General features: G+C 38.0%; 4 protein-coding genes and 3 non-coding genes across 7 annotated transcripts; 2 read left to right on the top strand and 5 right to left on the bottom strand.

Annotated features, from left to right (window-relative positions):
• Positions 1-894: 894 nt before the first annotated feature.
• LOC111797624 lies at positions 895-5,191 on the bottom strand. Its single transcript, XM_023680682.1, has 11 exons — positions 4,439-5,191; positions 4,291-4,345; positions 4,059-4,158; positions 3,764-3,989; positions 3,328-3,378; positions 3,011-3,243; positions 2,240-2,801; positions 2,028-2,142; positions 1,891-1,940; positions 1,636-1,782; positions 895-1,461 (listed from the first exon to the last, which is right to left on the bottom strand). Exons 1-11 carry the CDS (start codon positions 5,054-5,056, stop codon positions 1,204-1,206), a joined length of 2,415 nt encoding a protein of 804 aa, XP_023536450.1. The 5' UTR covers positions 5,057-5,191; the 3' UTR covers positions 895-1,203.
• A 1,154-nt stretch (positions 5,192-6,345) lies between these two features.
• LOC111796559 (outer envelope pore protein 24B, chloroplastic-like) lies at positions 6,346-9,890 on the bottom strand. Its single transcript, XM_023679232.1, has 3 exons — positions 9,634-9,890; positions 8,933-9,292; positions 6,346-6,582 (listed from the first exon to the last, which is right to left on the bottom strand). Exons 1-3 carry the CDS (start codon positions 9,829-9,831, stop codon positions 6,502-6,504), a joined length of 639 nt encoding a protein of 212 aa, XP_023535000.1. The 5' UTR covers positions 9,832-9,890; the 3' UTR covers positions 6,346-6,501.
• A 1,426-nt stretch (positions 9,891-11,316) lies between these two features.
• LOC111797779 lies at positions 11,317-11,404 on the top strand. The gene has a single exon (XR_002815605.1). It is a non-coding gene; the product is annotated as a small nucleolar RNA R16 (small nucleolar RNA).
• Positions 11,405-11,463: 59 nt separating this feature from the next.
• On the top strand, positions 11,464-11,546 carry LOC111797778. The gene has a single exon (XR_002815604.1). It is a non-coding gene; the product is annotated as a small nucleolar RNA R16 (small nucleolar RNA).
• Positions 11,547-13,044: 1,498 nt separating this feature from the next.
• TRNAE-UUC lies at positions 13,045-13,116 on the bottom strand. Its single transcript has one exon. It is a non-coding gene; the product is annotated as a tRNA-Glu (tRNA).
• Positions 13,117-13,396: 280 nt separating this feature from the next.
• On the bottom strand, positions 13,397-15,197 carry LOC111797141 (protein LIKE COV 1-like). The gene is made up of 6 exons (XM_023680061.1): positions 14,901-15,197; positions 14,678-14,730; positions 14,492-14,601; positions 14,250-14,417; positions 13,946-14,170; positions 13,397-13,678 (listed from the first exon to the last, which is right to left on the bottom strand). The coding sequence occupies exons 1-6, from the start codon at positions 15,078-15,080 to the stop codon at positions 13,563-13,565; spliced, it is 852 nt and encodes a 283-aa protein (XP_023535829.1). The 5' UTR covers positions 15,081-15,197; the 3' UTR covers positions 13,397-13,562.
• A 133-nt stretch (positions 15,198-15,330) lies between these two features.
• LOC111797140 (glucan endo-1,3-beta-glucosidase 7-like) lies at positions 15,331-17,400 on the bottom strand. The gene is made up of 3 exons (XM_023680060.1): positions 17,052-17,400; positions 15,580-16,884; positions 15,331-15,495 (listed from the first exon to the last, which is right to left on the bottom strand). The coding sequence occupies exons 1-3, from the start codon at positions 17,146-17,148 to the stop codon at positions 15,455-15,457; spliced, it is 1,443 nt and encodes a 480-aa protein (XP_023535828.1). The 5' UTR covers positions 17,149-17,400; the 3' UTR covers positions 15,331-15,454.
• Between the last annotated feature and the right edge of the window lie 1,445 nt (positions 17,401-18,845).

Raw genomic sequence — 18,845 nt, 5'->3', positions numbered from 1 at the left:
TATCTTGGTTGTTGTCATCCATACAAATGTCCACATGAGTGGGAGAGGTAAACAAAATATCATAAAGGTTTTGAAATAAAGGTTTTGAAATCTCTCCTTTGTTCGGGGTATGAAAATCTATTTCATAGTTCACTTATTTTTTAAATCATGACGTTAATGGAAATGTGTAATGGGCGGGCCAAAATAATAATATTAAGGTAGGCTTGATGGGCCGGCCAAAATAGATAATATCCTGCCCAAAATAGATAATATCAAGGTGGCTTGAATCGTAACAAATAGTCACATTTTAAAATAAAAAATAGTTAAATGTGAAGTTAAAATCAATATGTAATNTCAAATTGTAAAATTTATGTATATTATTTCTTTTTTAATAAAGAAAAAAAAAATGCAATTCAATTTCAAATAAAAGAATTTCTATATAGAATTATATGGGTAATAGTGATTAGAATGAACGATTCATAAATATAAATCCCAAATCAAAAAATTCTATGGAATAATGAAAGACAGAAAAATCCTTCGAATTGCATCATATTAGTCGATTATATTTATATTGACAATTTCAAAAAACTATTCATACTATGATCATAGTATGATGGCAGTCGGGCAAGTATGCCCCCATCGTCTAGTGGTTCAGGACATCTCTCTTTCAAGGAGGCAGCGGGGATTCGACTTCCCCTGGGGGTAGGGTACTACGAAAGGAAGTTGATCATGGATTATCAATAAGCTTGGAATTGATTCTTCCCGGGTCGATGCCCGACCGGTTAATGGGGACTGGGGACGGACTATAAATTCGTTGGCAATATGTCTATGCTGGTTCAAATCCAGAGCAAAATAGAAAATAAGGGAGCAAAATAGAAAATAGGGGATTATTAATGTAAGTAGAAAAATCTCATATTACAGGAATTTAAGTTAGGAAATCCACTTTATTCATAAAATTTATACTCTAAAAAAAAAAGTTTAGACCACGACAATCCGCAATCTAGAACAAATTATAACTTATCAAAATTGTGAGCTAAATGGTCCCTTATTGGTTTCCTGTGTGGCCTTACAAAGGCCTTAATTACTAGCAGATATGTGGGCAATTAACTCGGAATTTAAAGGCAAAGTGCCCACCCAACGAAACGTTGAACGGAACGGACTTCAAACACAACTAACGTAAACAAAGGCATTGAACTCGGATCCAAAGGCAAATATGTCGGGTCCTTATATTAGAAATCTCCCTTCAGTCTTTATTGGCTTCTTCATGTGTGTCTTCTCCAACTTGAATGACGCGAATGCAGAACTCATTTGGCTGGACTCCTCACCAAAAGTGCATGGTTTGCGTTGCAATTGCAAGGACGATTGCCTTAATATATCAAACAATGAACTGCCTGGTTTAGCTTCGTTCTGTGCACTTGGTCTCACTTGGGAGTAACTAAACTTGGCTGAAGAAATCCTTGTAGGTTTATTTTCATTCTGGCCCTGCAAAGCCAAGTTATTGATGTTATTAGTCAGCCCACTATCAACCAAGGAACACTTGATCGGTTTGGATTGAACTGATCTATGAGGAGGTGAAGTCATCTCTTGCCTCTCAATCATCCAAAAGTAAACATGAATATATATGGTCCAGCATCAATATTTTTAACGAGAGCTGACCTGATCAGAAGTTTCTTCCATCGTTGGAATTGCACTCTTGCTATTGCTATCATCTCGACCGAAAATGAAAGAACGACTGTTGATTGATGAAACGTGCTTACGGGATGAAGAAAGAGATAAATTTGAACTTCGACCTAAGAAAGATGACTGCATAATTTATGTTAGCTTTATAGAAGATGTTATCTTTTTACAATAGAACCAACGGATTGAATAGGCTAATGCATTTCTGAATTCAGAGATTATGCACACAGATACCTTGGATGTTATGTTCTTGCCTACACCAGTTAGTGGAGGGTCCAAAAACGCTGCATAAATAGAGACAATGCATAAGGATTAAGCAAGATAAAGGATGCTAGATTCAGAGGGGATGATGAATGTGCTGCAGATCTTACATTGTGCTTTGGGTCTCTTCTTTACATCGGATACAACATTCAGCTTCTTAATAAGACCAAAAACTTCTCTAGTGCTCTCATCCTCAGCAGGCGACAGAAATGTGGATTTTTCCTCCTGTTTCAGACCAATCGTTAGATCATCCTGTGAGCAATATGGTTGAACGATTAAAAGATAAAAATCTTAGTTCATCAAAGAACAGCTTGAATCTCACAGCTTTATAAAGTACACGTTCTCTTTCTATCCTCCTTTCTGTTTCCTCGTCGTCGGACATGTACTGATCATCATTATCTGTATACATTTGAGGAAGCATTTGCTTTACTTTTCGAATGTTCATTCGAGCAACATTCAACGGAAGTAAATCTTCTGCGGCTGCTTCACAAAATTCAAAATCATCATTTTCTCCTTCATTATTTACATCATCCAGCAAAGCTGGTGTAGTAAATTTTGATCCATATTTCAATTTCTGCAAAAGATCTTCTGTTCCAGCAGCATCTTCCTGTTCAAGCCACTTCTGATGGAGTTCGTTGCGTTTTTCATTGTCTAATGGATTTTCTTCGTATGCAGTTGCTATCATATCTTGAAGCTCTTCTGAATCAGTGTACTCGTCTTCATCTTCATCTTGAAAGCGCATATCATGGTCACTGTCATCTTCTTCCTCAGCTTCATCATCAACAAAAGCTTTAACAGGATCCCCGCTTGCCAATGAAGGCAAGTTTGACAAACCATGTGGATGTGGATTTACATTCTCCTTATCATTATCCTCCTCATCAGAACTGCAAAAGCAAAGTACTTGAGAAGTTAAGTTATATGATCAAACAGCCAGCGATGTGAAGCAACTAAAATTAAGATTTCTTGAAACCAATATCAAACAATTAGCAGTGGCCCAGCTTGATATTCTCGGTGTTTAACATTGAGAGAGTAGGAAAGGAAGTCATGAACATATCAAATGAGTACACGTAATAAAATTTCCAAAAATTCTTACTCCTCATCAAGGGCTGCAGAATCGAGCCTTAAATTCATTGCCAATACGGATGGTGTGAAATTTTCTTGCAAATGACTTCTGGATGTCTCGTTCAACTCATCATCAAGAGGTGCAGATTCATGCTTTAAATTCATAGCCAATACAGATGGCGTAAAATTTTCTTGCAGAGGATTTTTGGACATCTCATTTGATACATCGTCTCCATTGCTTGTTTGGGAATCAGAAAAGAGTTCCTAGAACATGATAGACATAGTAATTATGCTGAAAAAATATAGAGATAAAACAATAGATTATCAGAACTCATTGAATGAAAATACCTGAGTGTCATTAATAGGAGTCCAAAATGCTTCTGTGACGTCGTCGGTAGCCTGTAATTCATAAAGACAACAACTGCATCAAGTCAGCAACACAATTGAAATTCTAATTTCAAAACACTTGAAACTTGACAATCATTGAAGCAAAAAAAATAAATTTGTTATTTGGGTCAAATTGTCAGGTAGTAAGAAAATTTCGTGTCAGTTAACTTCCTTCAAGTCTTAGTTACTAGAATGACTCAACCAGAACTAGCCAATACTTCCACCAAGAAAATTGTTACTCCTAAGCATGTGATAAAACTCCATTTCGAAATGACGGCAAGCTACAAAAACAATTGCCCTTGTTATCACAAGATCATTTTGTACATTTGCCACATTTTAATTATAAACTAATTTAAACCTATTAATGGCACGGCAAGGAGAGGTGGATGCATCTAACCTTTTCCCTCTCGAAGGGCATGTTTGTCCCATTACTCCTTTCATCTATACACATTGAACCTTTTCGGTTCCCCAAATCAGCAGGATGCTGATCCATATCCTCGCATTCTCTTTCTACAGAATCCGCCCTCCCTTCTACAGACAACCTATGCTTGATCACGACCTCTGTGCACAGATAATTGTCATCGTCGTCGCAGTCTAGAATGGCATTCTCAATATTGATAGATCTGCGTAAATAAATATTGTATAAGTTCATAGTCTAGGTACAAATGTATGACTAAGAATAGGATGCCCACTTCCTAGAGAGCTCAAGCTTCCTTTGTCGGATCTTCTCCAACACTGAGGATATCGGTTTCCGAACAAGTGGCATGGGCTTGAATGCTGCCCCTCTGGTATCTAACAAGAAGGAAAAATAAACTTGAGAATGTAGACGGGGAAGTGTGGCTTAGGCTTGGAGCTTAATTTTGAAGATCGATCGTCTTTAAGAAGAATTAGGACACGATTGTGAGAATCAGTAATACAATTTACCTCGCAAGAGTCTCTGAGACTCGGCGCGGAGTTGTTCAACGTATTCTCTTCTCTCCTGAAAAATATAAGCAATGAAATAAGTAAATACCGAGAAATTGGGGAAATATCCACATGTTATCGCATTTAAGGACATCGGAGGTCCTCATACCTTCTCAAGAGTCCTTTTGGAGACCGCAGTCTCGTTGAAATCTTCAGGCTCTCCACTGCTCTTGAGCCTTTTGTTCTTTGATTTCCTCCTCTTTGCTTCTCTCTCGTCCTCGAATGAATCCAAACTTGGCCGTTTCTTCACCAGTTCATCTACCAGGGAATCGCCACTTTCCTCTCCTATCCTCGGACTTTGATATTCATCTATTTCATCAATACCAGCGACGGCATCAAATTCCAAGCCCTTCTCGGCTCCAGAATCATTTTCCTGATCATCCAGACCAAGACTAGGTTCCAAGTTGCCACCATCGTCCAAATCCCTCGATCCAGATCCCGATTGTCGAAGCTCATCGGAATCATCCAGATCTTGGCCGTTAAATTTATCAGAATCATCGGCATCAGTTTCCGCCGCACTCAATTCACGCATCTTAAGGCTATCATCGAACCGATCATCGATCCTCGAAAATTCCCCCAACACTCCACTCGAAAATTGATCATCGACCCTCGGCAACTCCTCCGATAGAACACTAGCCTTCTTCAACCGCTTCAGCTTCCTCCCCGAAACGAGAGGGGAATCGACCGCGGGAGACGAAAGTAACTGGAAATCGTCGTCGCTCTCCATCCTGTACTATCGATTGGGAAACAAAAATCCAAGACGAAGGACTGACCTGAGAACAGTGGATGAAAAATCGGGAGCCGCTAAGAGAAGGGTGTAGTGGCGGCAAAGCGAATTCGAAAAAATTGTGAAGACATAAAGGCTAAGGCACCCTTTTATTTTTTAATGAGATGCCAAACGAAGTCGAGCGAGCCCGCCAAAATTACCTGTTCCGACTCCACAGAATCTATTCATGATCTGTCGGTAATAAATGTAGAAAGACGAAGCTCGGCCCGGCCCAGTCGTTTTTTTTTCTTTTTTATATTTTTTTTATTCTCAATTATTGACTCTTACATTACTCTTTATTTTATTTTCATCCTATCTTCCTTCCTCTTCAGATCAGATCGGTGTTATTTACTAATGGATACATTTTTTTTTTATTATATTAATATTTTAAAATATTTATTTGTGGTTGTATTTTCATATTTTTTAGATAATTTATTATATATATATATATATATATATATATATATAAAAGAAGAAAAAAAAAAGTAATTTAGTGTTCATTAATTTTGCTTAAAACCAATGAAATTATTAATTAAATTATTCAGAAACCATGTGGCAGGTTAAATTTCTTATTTCTTTATAATCAAAATTGTTATTTTATTTCCTCCACTGAGTTCTGTAACTGGCATGTGACACTTTTTATAATGAGTTTATTTTCTTCCAATTTTAATAATTAGTGCATGCATATTATTTGCCTTAGAAGTTAAGTTTGATTCCAATCTCAATTTCAGAAGTCTTTATGTGAAATTTCATTAGATTACATAATCTAATTGCCTATAAGATGACTACACAACGACAAATCATTACCGGAACAGAGGTTAATCTAGATAATTATATTAAAATCGTCAATTCGAGAACAGTTTGATAAACAATACGTCAATTATCTTTCTAATTAAAATATTTATTTATTAGGTAAAAAAAATTGACCATATTCATCAAAGTCTACGTTTGTATAAGATTTAAGTATAGATCTAACTTACTCGTTAATTCAAACAATATTTACGTTCAATAATTTGTCTCAAAATATCTGTCAGCAGACTCAGCACCAACACTGTTGAATTCTTGGAACTGTTCTGTTCATTCCAGCAAAATCACTGCAGTATCTCCTGCACTATTGGATCTTGAAAATGAACAGCAGAGAGTAAGTTTTTACTATGTTCTTTATTCAAGCTGCTGCTAATCCTTGTAAATTTCATTCCCTCAAATGATATGAGCAGTTAAAAGATGAGAGCATGAGCAAAATGAATGTGGCAGTCACTTCAAAAGAACAGCTTCTTATGATTATTGAGGTGTACTTAAAATTTGAGTGCACAGAACATTTTCAGATTCAATCATCAATGTATGTAGAAAACTCCATGCTCACTATAAATCACAACAGGAATTTAAAGGGAACATTGATTTAAGAATTACACTTCGAAGTTCCATGTCGACTCTGCAGTTACTTTTGGCCTTTTGGATTCATCTGCCATGTTGACCGATGCTACAATCTGCATAACAAAAGATGGGTTAAAAAGAACTGACGACAAAGTCTGTATTATCAATATCCTTTCATTTCAAAACAGTGAAAAGCTTTTGAATTGAGTAGAAGCATCTAAGGTTGCTACCGCACTCAGTTTGCTGGATAAATAATCAACTACCATGGTAGAGAACTGATTCAGGTGCTAGCAACTACATTTTTATCCCATTGCCTCCAAGGATAAACAATCTAGTCATGAACTGATAAAACCAGTTCCACTGAAACTACACAGCCCTTTCCAAGATAGCTAATGCCAGAACCTCAGCCTGGAACAACCACTTCAAGCCTGCAGGTATTTTGCCTTCTTCTCAATTGCACCGTGTCAGTACATTGCCAACGCTTAAAGCGTGTGAACTACTCTCTGGAAACACTTTCACCAATCATTTCCCAAGATATATATATTGGCACTGGTTAGAGAGGGGAACGACATTCCTTAATAAGGGTATGGAAACCTCTCTCTGATAGACACGTTTTAAAACCTTGAGGGGAAGCCCAGAAGGAAAGTCCAAAGAGGACAATACTGGCTGGTGGTGAGCTTGGACTGTTACAAATGGTATTAGAGCCAAGTTTTGGGCGTTGTGCTGGCGCGGACACTGGTTGTTAAGGGTGTGAAAACATCTCCCTAGTAGATGCATTTTAAAACCTTGGGAGAAAGTCCGAAAAGGACAATATATGCTAGCAGTAAGCTTGGACTGTTTACATATATATTGGTGTTTAAAACTACCTAATACTCTTGAAAAATATTTATGGTAAAAGAAAGCATTTCATCTCAATACATAACAACAAATTGCATCATGAAACTCGACCCCGACTATTAGTGTATTGACTACTTCAAAACAAAATAACAGTTAACAATTTTGGAAATGCAGAGCCTAACTCAAAGACTGTGACTATCCTGTTTGTTTGTTTTTATATCCTGCAGTTGTGCATGGCCCAGGCTAATAATATGTCTTGAATTTCCTCAAACCTCTCACGTGGGAGAGGGAGATTTTTCAAAGATAAGATGATAAAACCTCCAAATAATACTCACCACAGACCAAACAAAAATGTATTTTCAAAAAACCATGTCATCAAACATCAGATTATCAGAGGCTAAGTGAGTAGAAAATCAAGTAATTCCTACTTAAAACCCCATGTCCCATTTATATGTTGAAACCAGGATGAGGAAACAATCCAAGGGGTTCGTTTTCTTTTAAAGGTCCAATGAAATAGCTAACCATATATTTAAAGTTCAGACTAATTACTATTTGAAGGAATAATTCAAGATTCTCATAGAACTCCCTGGTCGTCAATCTCTTGCAAGGAAGTCTCCCTCCCATTCTCTTAAGAACCATAGTATCAGGCCTACTCCCACCAATCCATAGGGAGATTCTGAGCACCCCAACATTGGCACTACGAGAATCATCCTCTGGGGCTCTCTACTTCCATTATTGGGTATACATCATCCTCTGGGGCTCTCTACTTTCATTATTGGGTATACTGAACAATGGATGTTTGTGTTTTACACTCTGAGCTCAATGAAAAAAATTCATGGGATATAAAAAATTCATGGATTGTATATCCCATGGGAACTTCCAAGCCAGACATTCTTTCAAATAAGTGCTTAGTCTAGTGTAACAGTCCAAGTCCACCGCCAGCAAATACTGTCTGCTTTGGCCTGTTACGCATCATCATCAGCCTCACAATTTTAAAATGCATATGCTAGGGAGAGGTTTTCACACCCTTATAAAGAATGCTTTGTTCCCCTCTCCATACAATGTGGGATCTCACAATCCACCCTTTTTCGGGGCCCAACGTCTTCGCTGGCACTCGTTCCCTTCTCCAATTGATGTGGGATTTCACAATCCATCTCATTCGAGGCTTAATGTCCTCGTTGGCACACCGCTCGGTCCCTAGCTTTGATACCATTTGTAACAACTCAAGCCCACCGCTAGTAAAAATTGTCCGTTTTAGCTTGTTATGTATCACCGTCAACCTCACAGTTTTAAGACGCGTCTGCTAGGGAGAGGTTTCCACACCCTTATAAAAAATGCTTTGTTCCCCTCTCCAATCGACGTGGGATCTCACGATTAGACAGCTAGAGTTCAATTTCATTTTAACACTACAGAAGATGTGCATTTCACGTGTATGGTCAGATAGAATTACATTATACCAAAGTCCACAATAGTGGTTTATCCATAGGAAAATTTCCTGTGCAGAAAAAGTACTTGAAACATCATACGAGGTTCCTCCTTTTTGGAGAGTAATCATATCCAGAGATTTTAATTTGCGCAATTAACGAGCATTCAAAACTATAGAAATATAATCACAAAATTACATACCTTGAAATTTCCGCTTGACTTCAAATTCCTTGTCCATTCTAATCCCAGTGCTTTGCTTGTAGTCTGGTACGTAGCCTTTAATACATCGTCGTCGTAAACCTTCCTTGAAATGGAGAAGTCCCACGAATTCTTTGCAACATCGTACGAAGGTTCAAAAGTGGTTGCATGTTTGTGCACGTAGGTGTACTTCAATTTACAATTTCCAGAGCCAAGAGCGTGATTAGCAGAGAACTTGTTAGCCGAATCAAGGACTAGGTTCCCGTCGAGAACTGTTCTATTATCAGCCCAACTATGGATGTAAGTCAAATTCAAAGGCTTCTCCGCTACCTTGACAGTATTCATAAACTGAAAGCGAAGATCCTGTACAATAGCATGCAATAACGAAACGAGTTAGCAAGATATTGAATTTGATGATGCGAAGGGGGAAAATGAATCCTAGAGAAACCTAACTCAGGCTTCCAGCAAAAAAAGAGATTAAATTCAGCAGTACAATGAATCAATTTCAGGTCCAGCCTAAAAGAATTATATACAATTTCCGCGAGCTCCAGTGCCAAATTTATAGTAAATTAAACCAAACGGTTCAGACTGATAGGTAAGATTGACAATAGCAAATTCCACTCCTACCGAGATGTTTCGATTCGTGAAATTCTCATAGCCATCAAACAGCCACGAGAATCTAATAAATGGAACAGTCGTAGCACCTTTTTGGGAACATTGTAGTCGACTATGAAGAAGCCTGGTTTCTCGACGGCAAGGGAAAGACCGTTTAAACTAGGGCCGTTGATGATTGTGGCGTCGGTGATGGATGCTCGGAGCTTGACATCGCCGGCGTTAACAGCCAAAGTTGAGGCGGCGCCGCTTTTGTCTGCGTCGTACTTGGTCTTCAGAGTTGCCTTCATTGTTAGAAGGAAAGGAGATAAGCAAGATATCCAGATGATGCAAAACAAAGTTTTCGTTTTTTCCCATTTTAAAGCTGCTGCCTAACTTGCCCTTGTCCAATCAAAACACGGAAAATAAAAGCATTTGGGTTGCCACTTTTTTTCTAATAATTATATTTATTTTATAAATATTTTAAATAGTGTTTTTCATGATTCTTTGGAAATTTTTTCATAATTTAATAATTTCGTTTTTTCATTTTTTGCTTTTGAAAAATACTTACAATCCTTATTTCTATTTCTATTGCTTTATTACATATTTTTTAAACTAAGTTTTCAAAAAATCAAAGTCAAATTTTGAAATTTTATTTTGTTTCAAATAAATTTCAACTATTTTAAAAAACACATTTTAAATTTAAAAAATATTTAAAAAATACCTCGAACATTTTTTAAATTCTCATTAATACCTTATATTTTTTTTATAACTTAAAAAAAAAAACTATTTTTACCATTATAAGGTGTCCATAATCAATTTAAGTTAAAAAAATTATGTTTTTTTATAAATGTTAAAAATGTTAGATATTTTTTTAACCTAGTATTAAGGTAATAATATTTTTTAACCTTTCTAAAAAGTCAAATATATTAATGAACTATTAAAGTTTCATAATATTTGTTATTATAACAAAGTACTAATTCTTTTATTAGTGTGAGTAAGATATTTTTTAAGTTTTTATTGAAATTCTAAAATTATTATTCAATTTTTTAAAATTTTTAAACAAATAAAAAATTTAGATGCAGTTTTATTAATTTAGTCTATTAAATCATAAGAATAAAAATATGAAAAAAAAAATCGGTTTAATTTATTGGTCGGTCGAAAAAAAGGGAAGTATTATGAATGAGAGGAAAATTGGAAAGCGCAGATGGCTCGCACGCCGAACTCCAAACCCTAATGCCCATGAATGCTATAAATACCAATACCAGTGTCCAGGCTCTACCCACCGCGTTCGCCGTCTACACTGAATTCCCATTTCAATTTCTTCGTCTCTTCGCATACTCGTTTGGTTGCCTTCATCCCACTGAGTTTTGAAATCTTGAACCCTAATTTTCAGTATCTCAACGTCGGATACCCGATCTGATAGGGTTTGAGCCAAACTTCTTTCTACTCATTTCTAATTCTGCTCTTTTCAAAATTCGATATGTTTGCGTTCAATTTCTACAAGTTTGTTTCGATTTCGATTTCGATTGTAGATTAAGATCGAACTATTGCTTTCTGCTACATGATTTATCTGAATGCATCTGTTCATCCTCTCCTTGACATCGTTTAGAAATATCAAGGGGATAATACAGGTGCTAATATCGATAGGTTGGCTTACCAGCTCATTTCATATTTTTGATCTTTGTCTTGGAGTCAAATGGACCTACCGAAATATCGGCAACAATGATTATCCATTATTTGCCCCATTTCTTTATTTCATTTTGCTTTAATTTTGTGAATATTCTGCTCGTTACAATGGCATATGATGAATAATTCATTTACGCTTATTGATATACTGATATTCTGTGCTGACACAAACTCCGCTTATTATCTGATGCCATTAAAGCTTTCTATCTTTCGTTGTTTTTCTTTGTTTTGTTGGAGATTTATTTCTTTTAAAGGCAGGCAAATGATGTAGACAAATTCTTATCCTACACACTGAAGTAAATGTAGACTATAACTCCGCTTATTATCTGATGCCTTGCCATTTTTTAGAATAAAACTTAGATTCATTTGATTGCTCAATGATTTTTCTTGTTTTTTCGCTTAGTAGTTATAGTATTTGTTCTCTGTTTCACTTATGAATTGCGATTTCGTTCTAGTATAATCTCATTTTAGTTAGGCGTCAGTCAGCATTTTAATTTCATTCTCATCCATATGTGAATTGCATCACCAATGAAGAGAAATAGCAGACGGGCGGTCTGAATTGATGCCGTGTTGATTGTCTGCAACGCCCATCTTCATGGGTTCCCGAGGTGTAATCAATCTTAAAGCTGTTTGAGAAATTGCTCTGTTTCCATATGATTCTGCTATGATGAAGTTTTGCCAAAAATATGTCTGGACATATGATCTTGTCATGATTAGTTTGGTGCATTCTTCTGAGCCTATGTTTTGTTTTTAACTACACATTCTCTCTATGGATTTTTCATGGTTTGATTTATTGACTCGTTCAGTGTATCCGACGAATTCAGTTCAAGTTTTAGAGACATCAGCAGGTTCCACTGCGGAAAATCTCTTGCTACACAAGTTGCGTCACCGCATTTGTTCAGTCGGGTTGCCAATTCAGGCAGATTTTGGTGGAAATGATTGGAAGTCCAATTTAGACGTCAGAATTTGTAGATTGGAAGTCCAATTTATATTTCCCCTGCTGGTGGCTTCCCGAGATACTTGCAGCTGCTTCTATCCATTCCGATGACGAACGCCGATCAGTTGGAAATTATACGTTTCAATTGAATTTTGTTTTAAAATTGTCGATGTACAATTTTCAGTGTATTACTTCTGAATTGTATCATTTTACATTAAATATCAATCAAAACAATTACGTTTAATATATACTTTTTGTTCTAAATCCTATTTACATATTTGAATTCGAATGAAAGTTAATACCGTTGACACAAAATTCCAAATATTTTTATGAGAAATCTTTGGTTGAGTAAACGCTAAAATTTGAATAATTTCCTTTCAAAAAGAGTGTCAAAACTGCGGATACCTAAAACAAGTTCTATACTAATAGAAATGGAAATACGAACAGATGCCCAAATTTTTGGTTTAAATAAAATATTATCAAGTTATTAAAATCAAGTGTCTCAAGTTCTTGTTTACCAGTCAGCGTTTTTTTCTTCATTCTTAATTCTTGCCCCCATCCCCTTGCGATATTAGTTTCAGTTCATCACAATTTATTCAAATTTTTAAGTGATTCGCACAGTTTACATAATATGATGTTTCTACTGAATAATATCATCATTATATTTATTAAAAGTGATGAACATTTTCACTCGATCCAGTCTCGTTCCTAACAACAGTGAAGAACCCAACCACATGTTAACAGGCATGGTGTCGTCATCGTTTTAGCCAATCTGGAGTTCCTGTAGAACAATGTTGCGGAGAGGGTTTCTTGTTGAGGACGAGGAGGAAGACCAAGACAAAAAGTGAGAGAAGAAGCAGGACGGATGTGGAAAAAGAAAAAAAGAAAAAAAGAAAAATTCCGTTGCCGGGAATCGAACCCGGGTCTCCTGGGTGAAAGCCAGATATCCTAACCGCTGGACGACAACGGATTTTGATCTTTTTCTGACAAAATTATTAATTAACTTATAAAATAATAAGTAAACATGAATTAAAAAATTACACCTTTTGACAAATATTGCGATTTAATCTTAAATTCTAATAAACGTTAAATTTTTGTTTGAAAAGTAAAACTATGAGTTTTCTTTAGGTATTTATTAACAAGCTTGAATTTTTATCCAAACTTATGAATTTTATTATCTCTTTAACTTGCTTTTCACCAATATTAGTAGATAAATTGTTACCGATGGATTGGGGTATTACATAAATTTAACAAAAATGAAAACACTAATTTACTATTATGATCTAAATAGATGAAGTTGAAAGTTTGAACAACATTCCATTGTTTTCTATCTAATCAGACTTGAGAAAGAATCTTGGAGAACTAGAAACATATTTGAAGATAACAAAATTTCCATGTCACGGCACACTGTGATCATCATTCTGCCATACTTTTGGTTTTGCAAAGTTTTTCGATTCCACCTGTTGGAATTGCTCTTGCATCCACTGTAGTCAGTATTTGAGGCACTGACATCCCTCCAGAGATCACAATTTCTGCACCCAAAAGGGGAACGTCAAACTCCATGATCAATTCAATCTTAAGGTTTAGTATCCATTTGGATTGACTTTCTAAGTACTTTAAAAGATTTTCTTCACCTAAAAGCACTTAGAAACTCGATCCGAACGAGCTTTTTAACTCGTATGGTTTCTTCTATGATATCATTAAACAGTGTAATCTCAAGAGAAGAGAAGAGAAGAGAAGAGAAGAGAAGAGAAGAGAAGAGAAGAGAAGAGAAGAGAAGAGAAGAGAAGAGAGCATACCAATTCCCTCTCGGACAGACAGATTAGGCCTGAGGATGTCCGTGGAACTCATAAGAAATATGTCTCCAAGATAGAGATGATTAGTGGGCACATAAACACAATACAGTTCTTCCTCTTCCATTCTGCTCTGAAGAACAACGGCAGAAGTGATGAATCCAAAAGCATACTCTCCACCGCGGGGATGCCTGATAATTGCTACTTCCTTGAAGGCATTTGAGGTTTGATCTGAGGCCGCCAATTATCAGATAGATAATCAGTCAAATACCAAAATAAATGCTGTTCTTTCAATGCTTTTGTTTTCTACCTGGTGATATTGCAGTACTAATTTGCTTCGAGGCCGTGTAAATATAGCTTACGAGTGGCATTTTCTTAATGAACCATTCACCAAGAGTAAGAACAGAAGCTCCCAGCCAAGATGACATGAAAATACCAACAAGAAAGATGAATGTAATGGAGGTAATAAACCCAAGCCCTGCAGAAATTTCTACTCAAAATCAACTCCGGAAAATCTCTTCGAAATTTGTTGTTGTTCTGCTCTTAACTTACCAAAAACATTGATCCCTAAGTGAGCATATATTGGAGAGAAGAAACCATCAACAAAACGAATGAAGCCCCACGTGATGTAGAATGTAATAGCAATTGGCATAAGAATTACACTGCAAACAAAGCCCCTTAATACGCTAAGGAGAAAGAAAAAGATGCATTAATCTTGAAGAACAGCAGAAGAGTTACCATCCTGTCATGAACTTCTTGGAAGCCCAGCTGCGAATGACTTTAGCAATGGCCTAAAATATCGATGAATCGAAGCCTTAGTTCGATAATGGCGTCGACTCACAGCATCTAACACTCTCATGGATTTCAAGCATTACAGAGTAAGAAATCAATCGAAAGAACAAATACATTTAACGTTTAGGTTAATCAATCGAAGAATCAAGATGGAGAAGCGAAAACGGACCTCGCCGCCGGAGTGATGATTAGATGAAGCGACAGCCGGAACGGAGGAAGATTTGGAGGCTCCATTTTCAGAAACTGTAGCGACTGCGACGGGGATCAAGAGCCCTAGATCTCTCTCCCTCTCTCTTGTACTCATTTCTCTGTTCCTTCTTCTCTCTCTCCACTTCGATTTTGGAGTCATATTTTTGGTTTTTTCTTTTTTCTTTTTTTTTTCTTTTTACATCCAATTTCTCTCCCCGCGAACAACATTAACGAACTATTCGGAACGTTCAACTGATTTTCGTTTCAATTTTCAGAACTATCTATTGAATTGAATATCAAGTCCATGGTTTCAATTACGCATAATTGAATTGAATAGTCTAATTAATAATTAAGAGCCAAAATCACCGATTTAACTACGCATAATTATGATTTACAACGGCACGCATCCATAGCTTGAAGACGATAATATATATATATATATATATAAATTCAAAACCATCAGGAAGTATACATATTAATGGAGATGGAAACTCGAATATGGATCTTCGTGATTTCCATTGAGCTGCCTTCTCATCACGTGCGCCCTCCTCCAGGATAATTGCAGCCATTGTAGCCTAACATTAACAAACAGAGACTAATGTTAATGGTGAATTTAGATTCGATTAGGGTTATTGAGTGAAATGAAATGGGGCTCTCACTTGGGTTGTTGGAAGAAAGTGTGGCGGACTGTGAGAAGTCACACGTTGATGGATCCCCGCCGGCGGTTTGGAAGAACAGGTTCATGGCGTACGCGGCGTGTGAGGCCAAGGTGTTTGGCTCGAAACACGCGCCGGCGGGTTGAATGGCGCTGCAATCCAGCCCTCCTCCGCAGGCGTAGTCCAAATTGGCCTGAAGTTGGTCGTCTGATACGCCGCCCTTCGGCACGCACCATGATCCTCCTCCTCCAGCCTTGGGCTTTGGGCTTGCTGGTGCTTTCGTTGATGGATTTGCTGGGGCCGATGGAATCGGAGTGCTCTGCCCATTTTTCGAAAGACCAACGTCGTACGCCATTGTAAGATCAGGCTTGAACAATCCGAAAGCTCTCTCAGAACCAGGCCCAGGCTTCAAATCTTCGTCGTACAGTGCAAACAGATACGTATCAACTGATTTCCCCGGCATCAATGGCGTTCCGACCATGGAACGAAGGTGCGCAATCAGATTCCCGTTGAATGCCTTGGCGTTTTCCAGACTTGGGCCCACCTCGTCGCCGTCTCCTTTGTACGGCCAACCGGTCTCCGCCACCACAATCTCTACGTTCTTGAAACCCATTGAGTTCAATGCAGATCTTATGGCGTCCACCTGAGCGTCGAACATGTTCATGTACTTGATATTGGTGTTCGTGTCGATCCGGCCGGCGTTGGGCTCAAAAAGACAGAAGGCCAAAGTATCCGGTCGTGGATCGCTCTGGTAAGCAAAGTATGGATATGGGTTAATGGTGAATGGCGATCCAGTGGCGTTGTTGAACTCCAATAGCCCCTTTAACACGCTCATATAGTCTGGGTGGAAGAGCCCGGACGACGGCGGCTCCGATTGGCGAAGCACTGCCATGGAATGGACAGTGGAAATCTTAATATCATTCCCCAGAGACATCGAATCGAGCGCGTTTTGAAGATTCTGAATCGCCGGCACGAGCTGGTTCATTAAATTTTGATCGTTGGATGTTATCACCTCGTTGCCTACCGTGATGAGAATGATTTTGCTCGCCGGATAGAAGGGGGCAACATTAGCGTTAACCCAATTTTTAGCAAAATTGGGGTCGGACGCTAGGGCTGGAATGTCACCGTTCGCAGCGCCTATCACAATTCCGATCCCTGTGTTTGCTAAAGCTTTGATGATGGCCGGATCAGCGCCATAGAGTCGAACTTTCTCGATCGAAGTAGATTGAAGTAGCTTAGCCGTCGACGACGGTGGAGGAAGGTTATCGGCGACTTGACCGTAGTTGATTCCGATGAACGATTGCGAATCTGCAAAACAGAGCATGTTCAGTTAAAAATTCGAAAGCCGGAACAGTTCTTTCGATTCGTGTTAATGAACAGATTTTCCATCTCCTTTCTGTTGAATGAAAAATTGAAGCGATCAAAGTGGATAAAAGATTCACAGATAACGACAAGTTAAGAAACCAGAAACTTACAGGCGATGTCAGTGACTAGCAGAAAGGTAAAGAAGAAGAAGAAGACAGTAGAGCGAAGAAGAGTGGAAGCCATGGCTGTTGAGTTCAAAGCAGACATGTTGGAGATGGGTTGCAGAGGAACGAGAGATTAAATAGATGACTGAGCAGGGAAGAGGAAGACGACAAGGGTAATATTGTAAAATGAATATTCAGTGGGCCCCCTATCTTTTTCAAAAGCGGGCTGCCCGACAAGTGCCGTGAATGATCTCCGCCGTTAAGAGAATTGGAAGTGGAAGATGGCGGAGTCGTGGAGGTGTTTGCGCCGGTAACGTGGATATGTTAATAAAGCTACTGTATGTGCATTTTTCGAAATGACCTAAGTACCCCTCTTTCTTGACCGTTGCCCAACTTCCGTTGGCAATTGAATTCTGTGAGCGGAAAATAAAATAACCATCTTTTTATATTAAATCATATAATAAAACAATATATTAAATCATATAAAAAAATTGACACTTTTACTTAGCTATTAAGAAATATTACCGATCTAATTAGGCAAACGTGACCCACAGGCCCCATTTTTGGAACGTACAAAGGTGCTTTGAGCAGCGGGAGAGCAAAGCATTTGGATGAAAGCGCGCGGTTGGATAAAGCTTGGATTCTTGATGACTTGTTAAATAATGGTGACTACTTTATGATGAAAGTTAAGGAGGGCGAGCTTTACGATGGTGGGATTGATTGGTGACGAAGCAACTTCAATCTGCTCCATACACTTTGAATCTCAGCCGTCTCCTCTCAGCCGTCTCCCCTCAGCCGTCTCCTCTCAGCCGTCTCCCCTCAGCCGTCTCCTCTCAGCCTTACTCGTGGAATGTAACACCCACTTTTGAATATCTTTATGTACGCTACGTCTGCCCTCTAATCTAAACCTTAATTCATCGTTCGTAAGGGTTTTGCATTCTTTCTAAAAGGATGAGAAACATTATTTTGAAGTATTTGCTTCTCTGTTCCATTATCACGATCAAGTAAGCTATGTGATTGCGTTCGGTTGTTTATGTTTGTATAGCTTGTTATGTCTTTGCCCGTTACGTATCGCCGTTGGTCTTACTGTTTTAAAACGAGTCTACTCTGATAGTGTCTTGCACTGATGACGGACTCTGGTACCATTAGTAACAGCTCAAGCTCACCCCTAGCAGATATTACCCGCTTTAGCTCGTTACATATAGCCGTCAACCTCACAATTTTGAAACACGTCTACTATAAGAGGTTTCTACACTCTTGTAAGGAATATTTCGTTTTTTTCTACAACTGCTCCCAAGACACCCTTATAGAAAAGAGTTCGTTTCCCTCTTTAACGGACGTGGGGTCTCACAAAAAGTATGAACATTCAACACTGCTATAACTTGGTTCGCTAGAAGTACTAAGTACAATTCTGTTCTTCTGTTGTGGGCTGATCATGTGCTCTGAAGCCTCATGCAAGTTCACAAGCATCCTCAAAGACTCCTCCAAATCCATGGCTCCCTTCAACCGTTCATGCCAAAATCAAGACCCTTAGAGCGAGTTCTTAGAATCTGGTTCAATTTCGATATCTCATTAATGGGAAGAAGATGTGAGATGGTTGGAAAGTATATGTTGGATGAAAGTCTTACCTTAGCTAATTTAGGAAACGATGGTAAGTTTATAATAAAAAAATACTCCCTCCATTGAGGTGAGGCCTATTGGGGAAGTTCAGAACAAAGCCATGAAAGCTTATATTCAAAGTGGACAATACCATTGTGGAGAGTCTGTTCATGTAATAGTATCCACTTAGTTTGTGGTTCC

Source organism: Cucurbita pepo, chromosome LG06, assembly GCF_002806865.2.
Source record: "Cucurbita pepo subsp. pepo cultivar mu-cu-16 chromosome LG06, ASM280686v2, whole genome shotgun sequence".
NCBI classification, from domain to species: Eukaryota; Viridiplantae; Streptophyta; class Magnoliopsida; order Cucurbitales; family Cucurbitaceae; genus Cucurbita; species Cucurbita pepo.
This window is presented reverse-complemented; position numbering and strand designations above follow the sequence as displayed.

Excerpts from the sequence above, each read along its gene's own strand:
- LOC111797624 (XM_023680682.1), bottom strand. The coding sequence starts at position 5,056 with ATGGAGAGCGACGACGATTTCCAGTTACTTTCGTCTCCCGCGGTCGAT. Across the intron at positions 3,379-3,763 it reads TGCCCTTCGAGAGGGAAAAG|GCTACCGACGACGTCACAGA; the intron begins GTTAGATGCATC and ends TATGAATTACAG. Across the intron at positions 2,143-2,239 it reads AACGTGTACTTTATAAAGCT|GAGGAAAAATCCACATTTCT; the intron begins GTGAGATTCAAG and ends GGTCTGAAACAG.
- LOC111796559 (XM_023679232.1), bottom strand. The coding sequence starts at position 9,831 with ATGAAGGCAACTCTGAAGACCAAGTACGACGCAGACAAAAGCGGCGCC. Across the intron at positions 9,293-9,633 it reads ACTACAATGTTCCCAAAAAG|GATCTTCGCTTTCAGTTTAT; the intron begins GTGCTACGACTG and ends GCTATTGTACAG. Across the intron at positions 6,583-8,932 it reads AGTCAAGCGGAAATTTCAAG|ATTGTAGCATCGGTCAACAT; the intron begins GTATGTAATTTT and ends TTTGTTATGCAG.
- LOC111797141 (XM_023680061.1), bottom strand. The coding sequence starts at position 15,080 with ATGACTCCAAAATCGAAGTGGAGAGAGAGAAGAAGGAACAGAGAAATG. Across the intron at positions 14,731-14,900 it reads ATCATCACTCCGGCGGCGAG|GCCATTGCTAAAGTCATTCG; the intron begins GTCCGTTTTCGC and ends TCGATATTTTAG. Across the intron at positions 13,679-13,945 it reads GTCTGTCCGAGAGGGAATTG|AAATTGTGATCTCTGGAGGG; the intron begins GTATGCTCTCTT and ends TTTTGGGTGCAG.
- LOC111797140 (XM_023680060.1), bottom strand. The coding sequence starts at position 17,148 with ATGTCTGCTTTGAACTCAACAGCCATGGCTTCCACTCTTCTTCGCTCT. Across the intron at positions 16,885-17,051 it reads GCTAGTCACTGACATCGCCT|ATTCGCAATCGTTCATCGGA; the intron begins GTAAGTTTCTGG and ends TCTGTTTTGCAG. Across the intron at positions 15,496-15,579 it reads ACTTTCTTCCAACAACCCAA|GCTACAATGGCTGCAATTAT; the intron begins GTGAGAGCCCCA and ends TGTTAATGTTAG.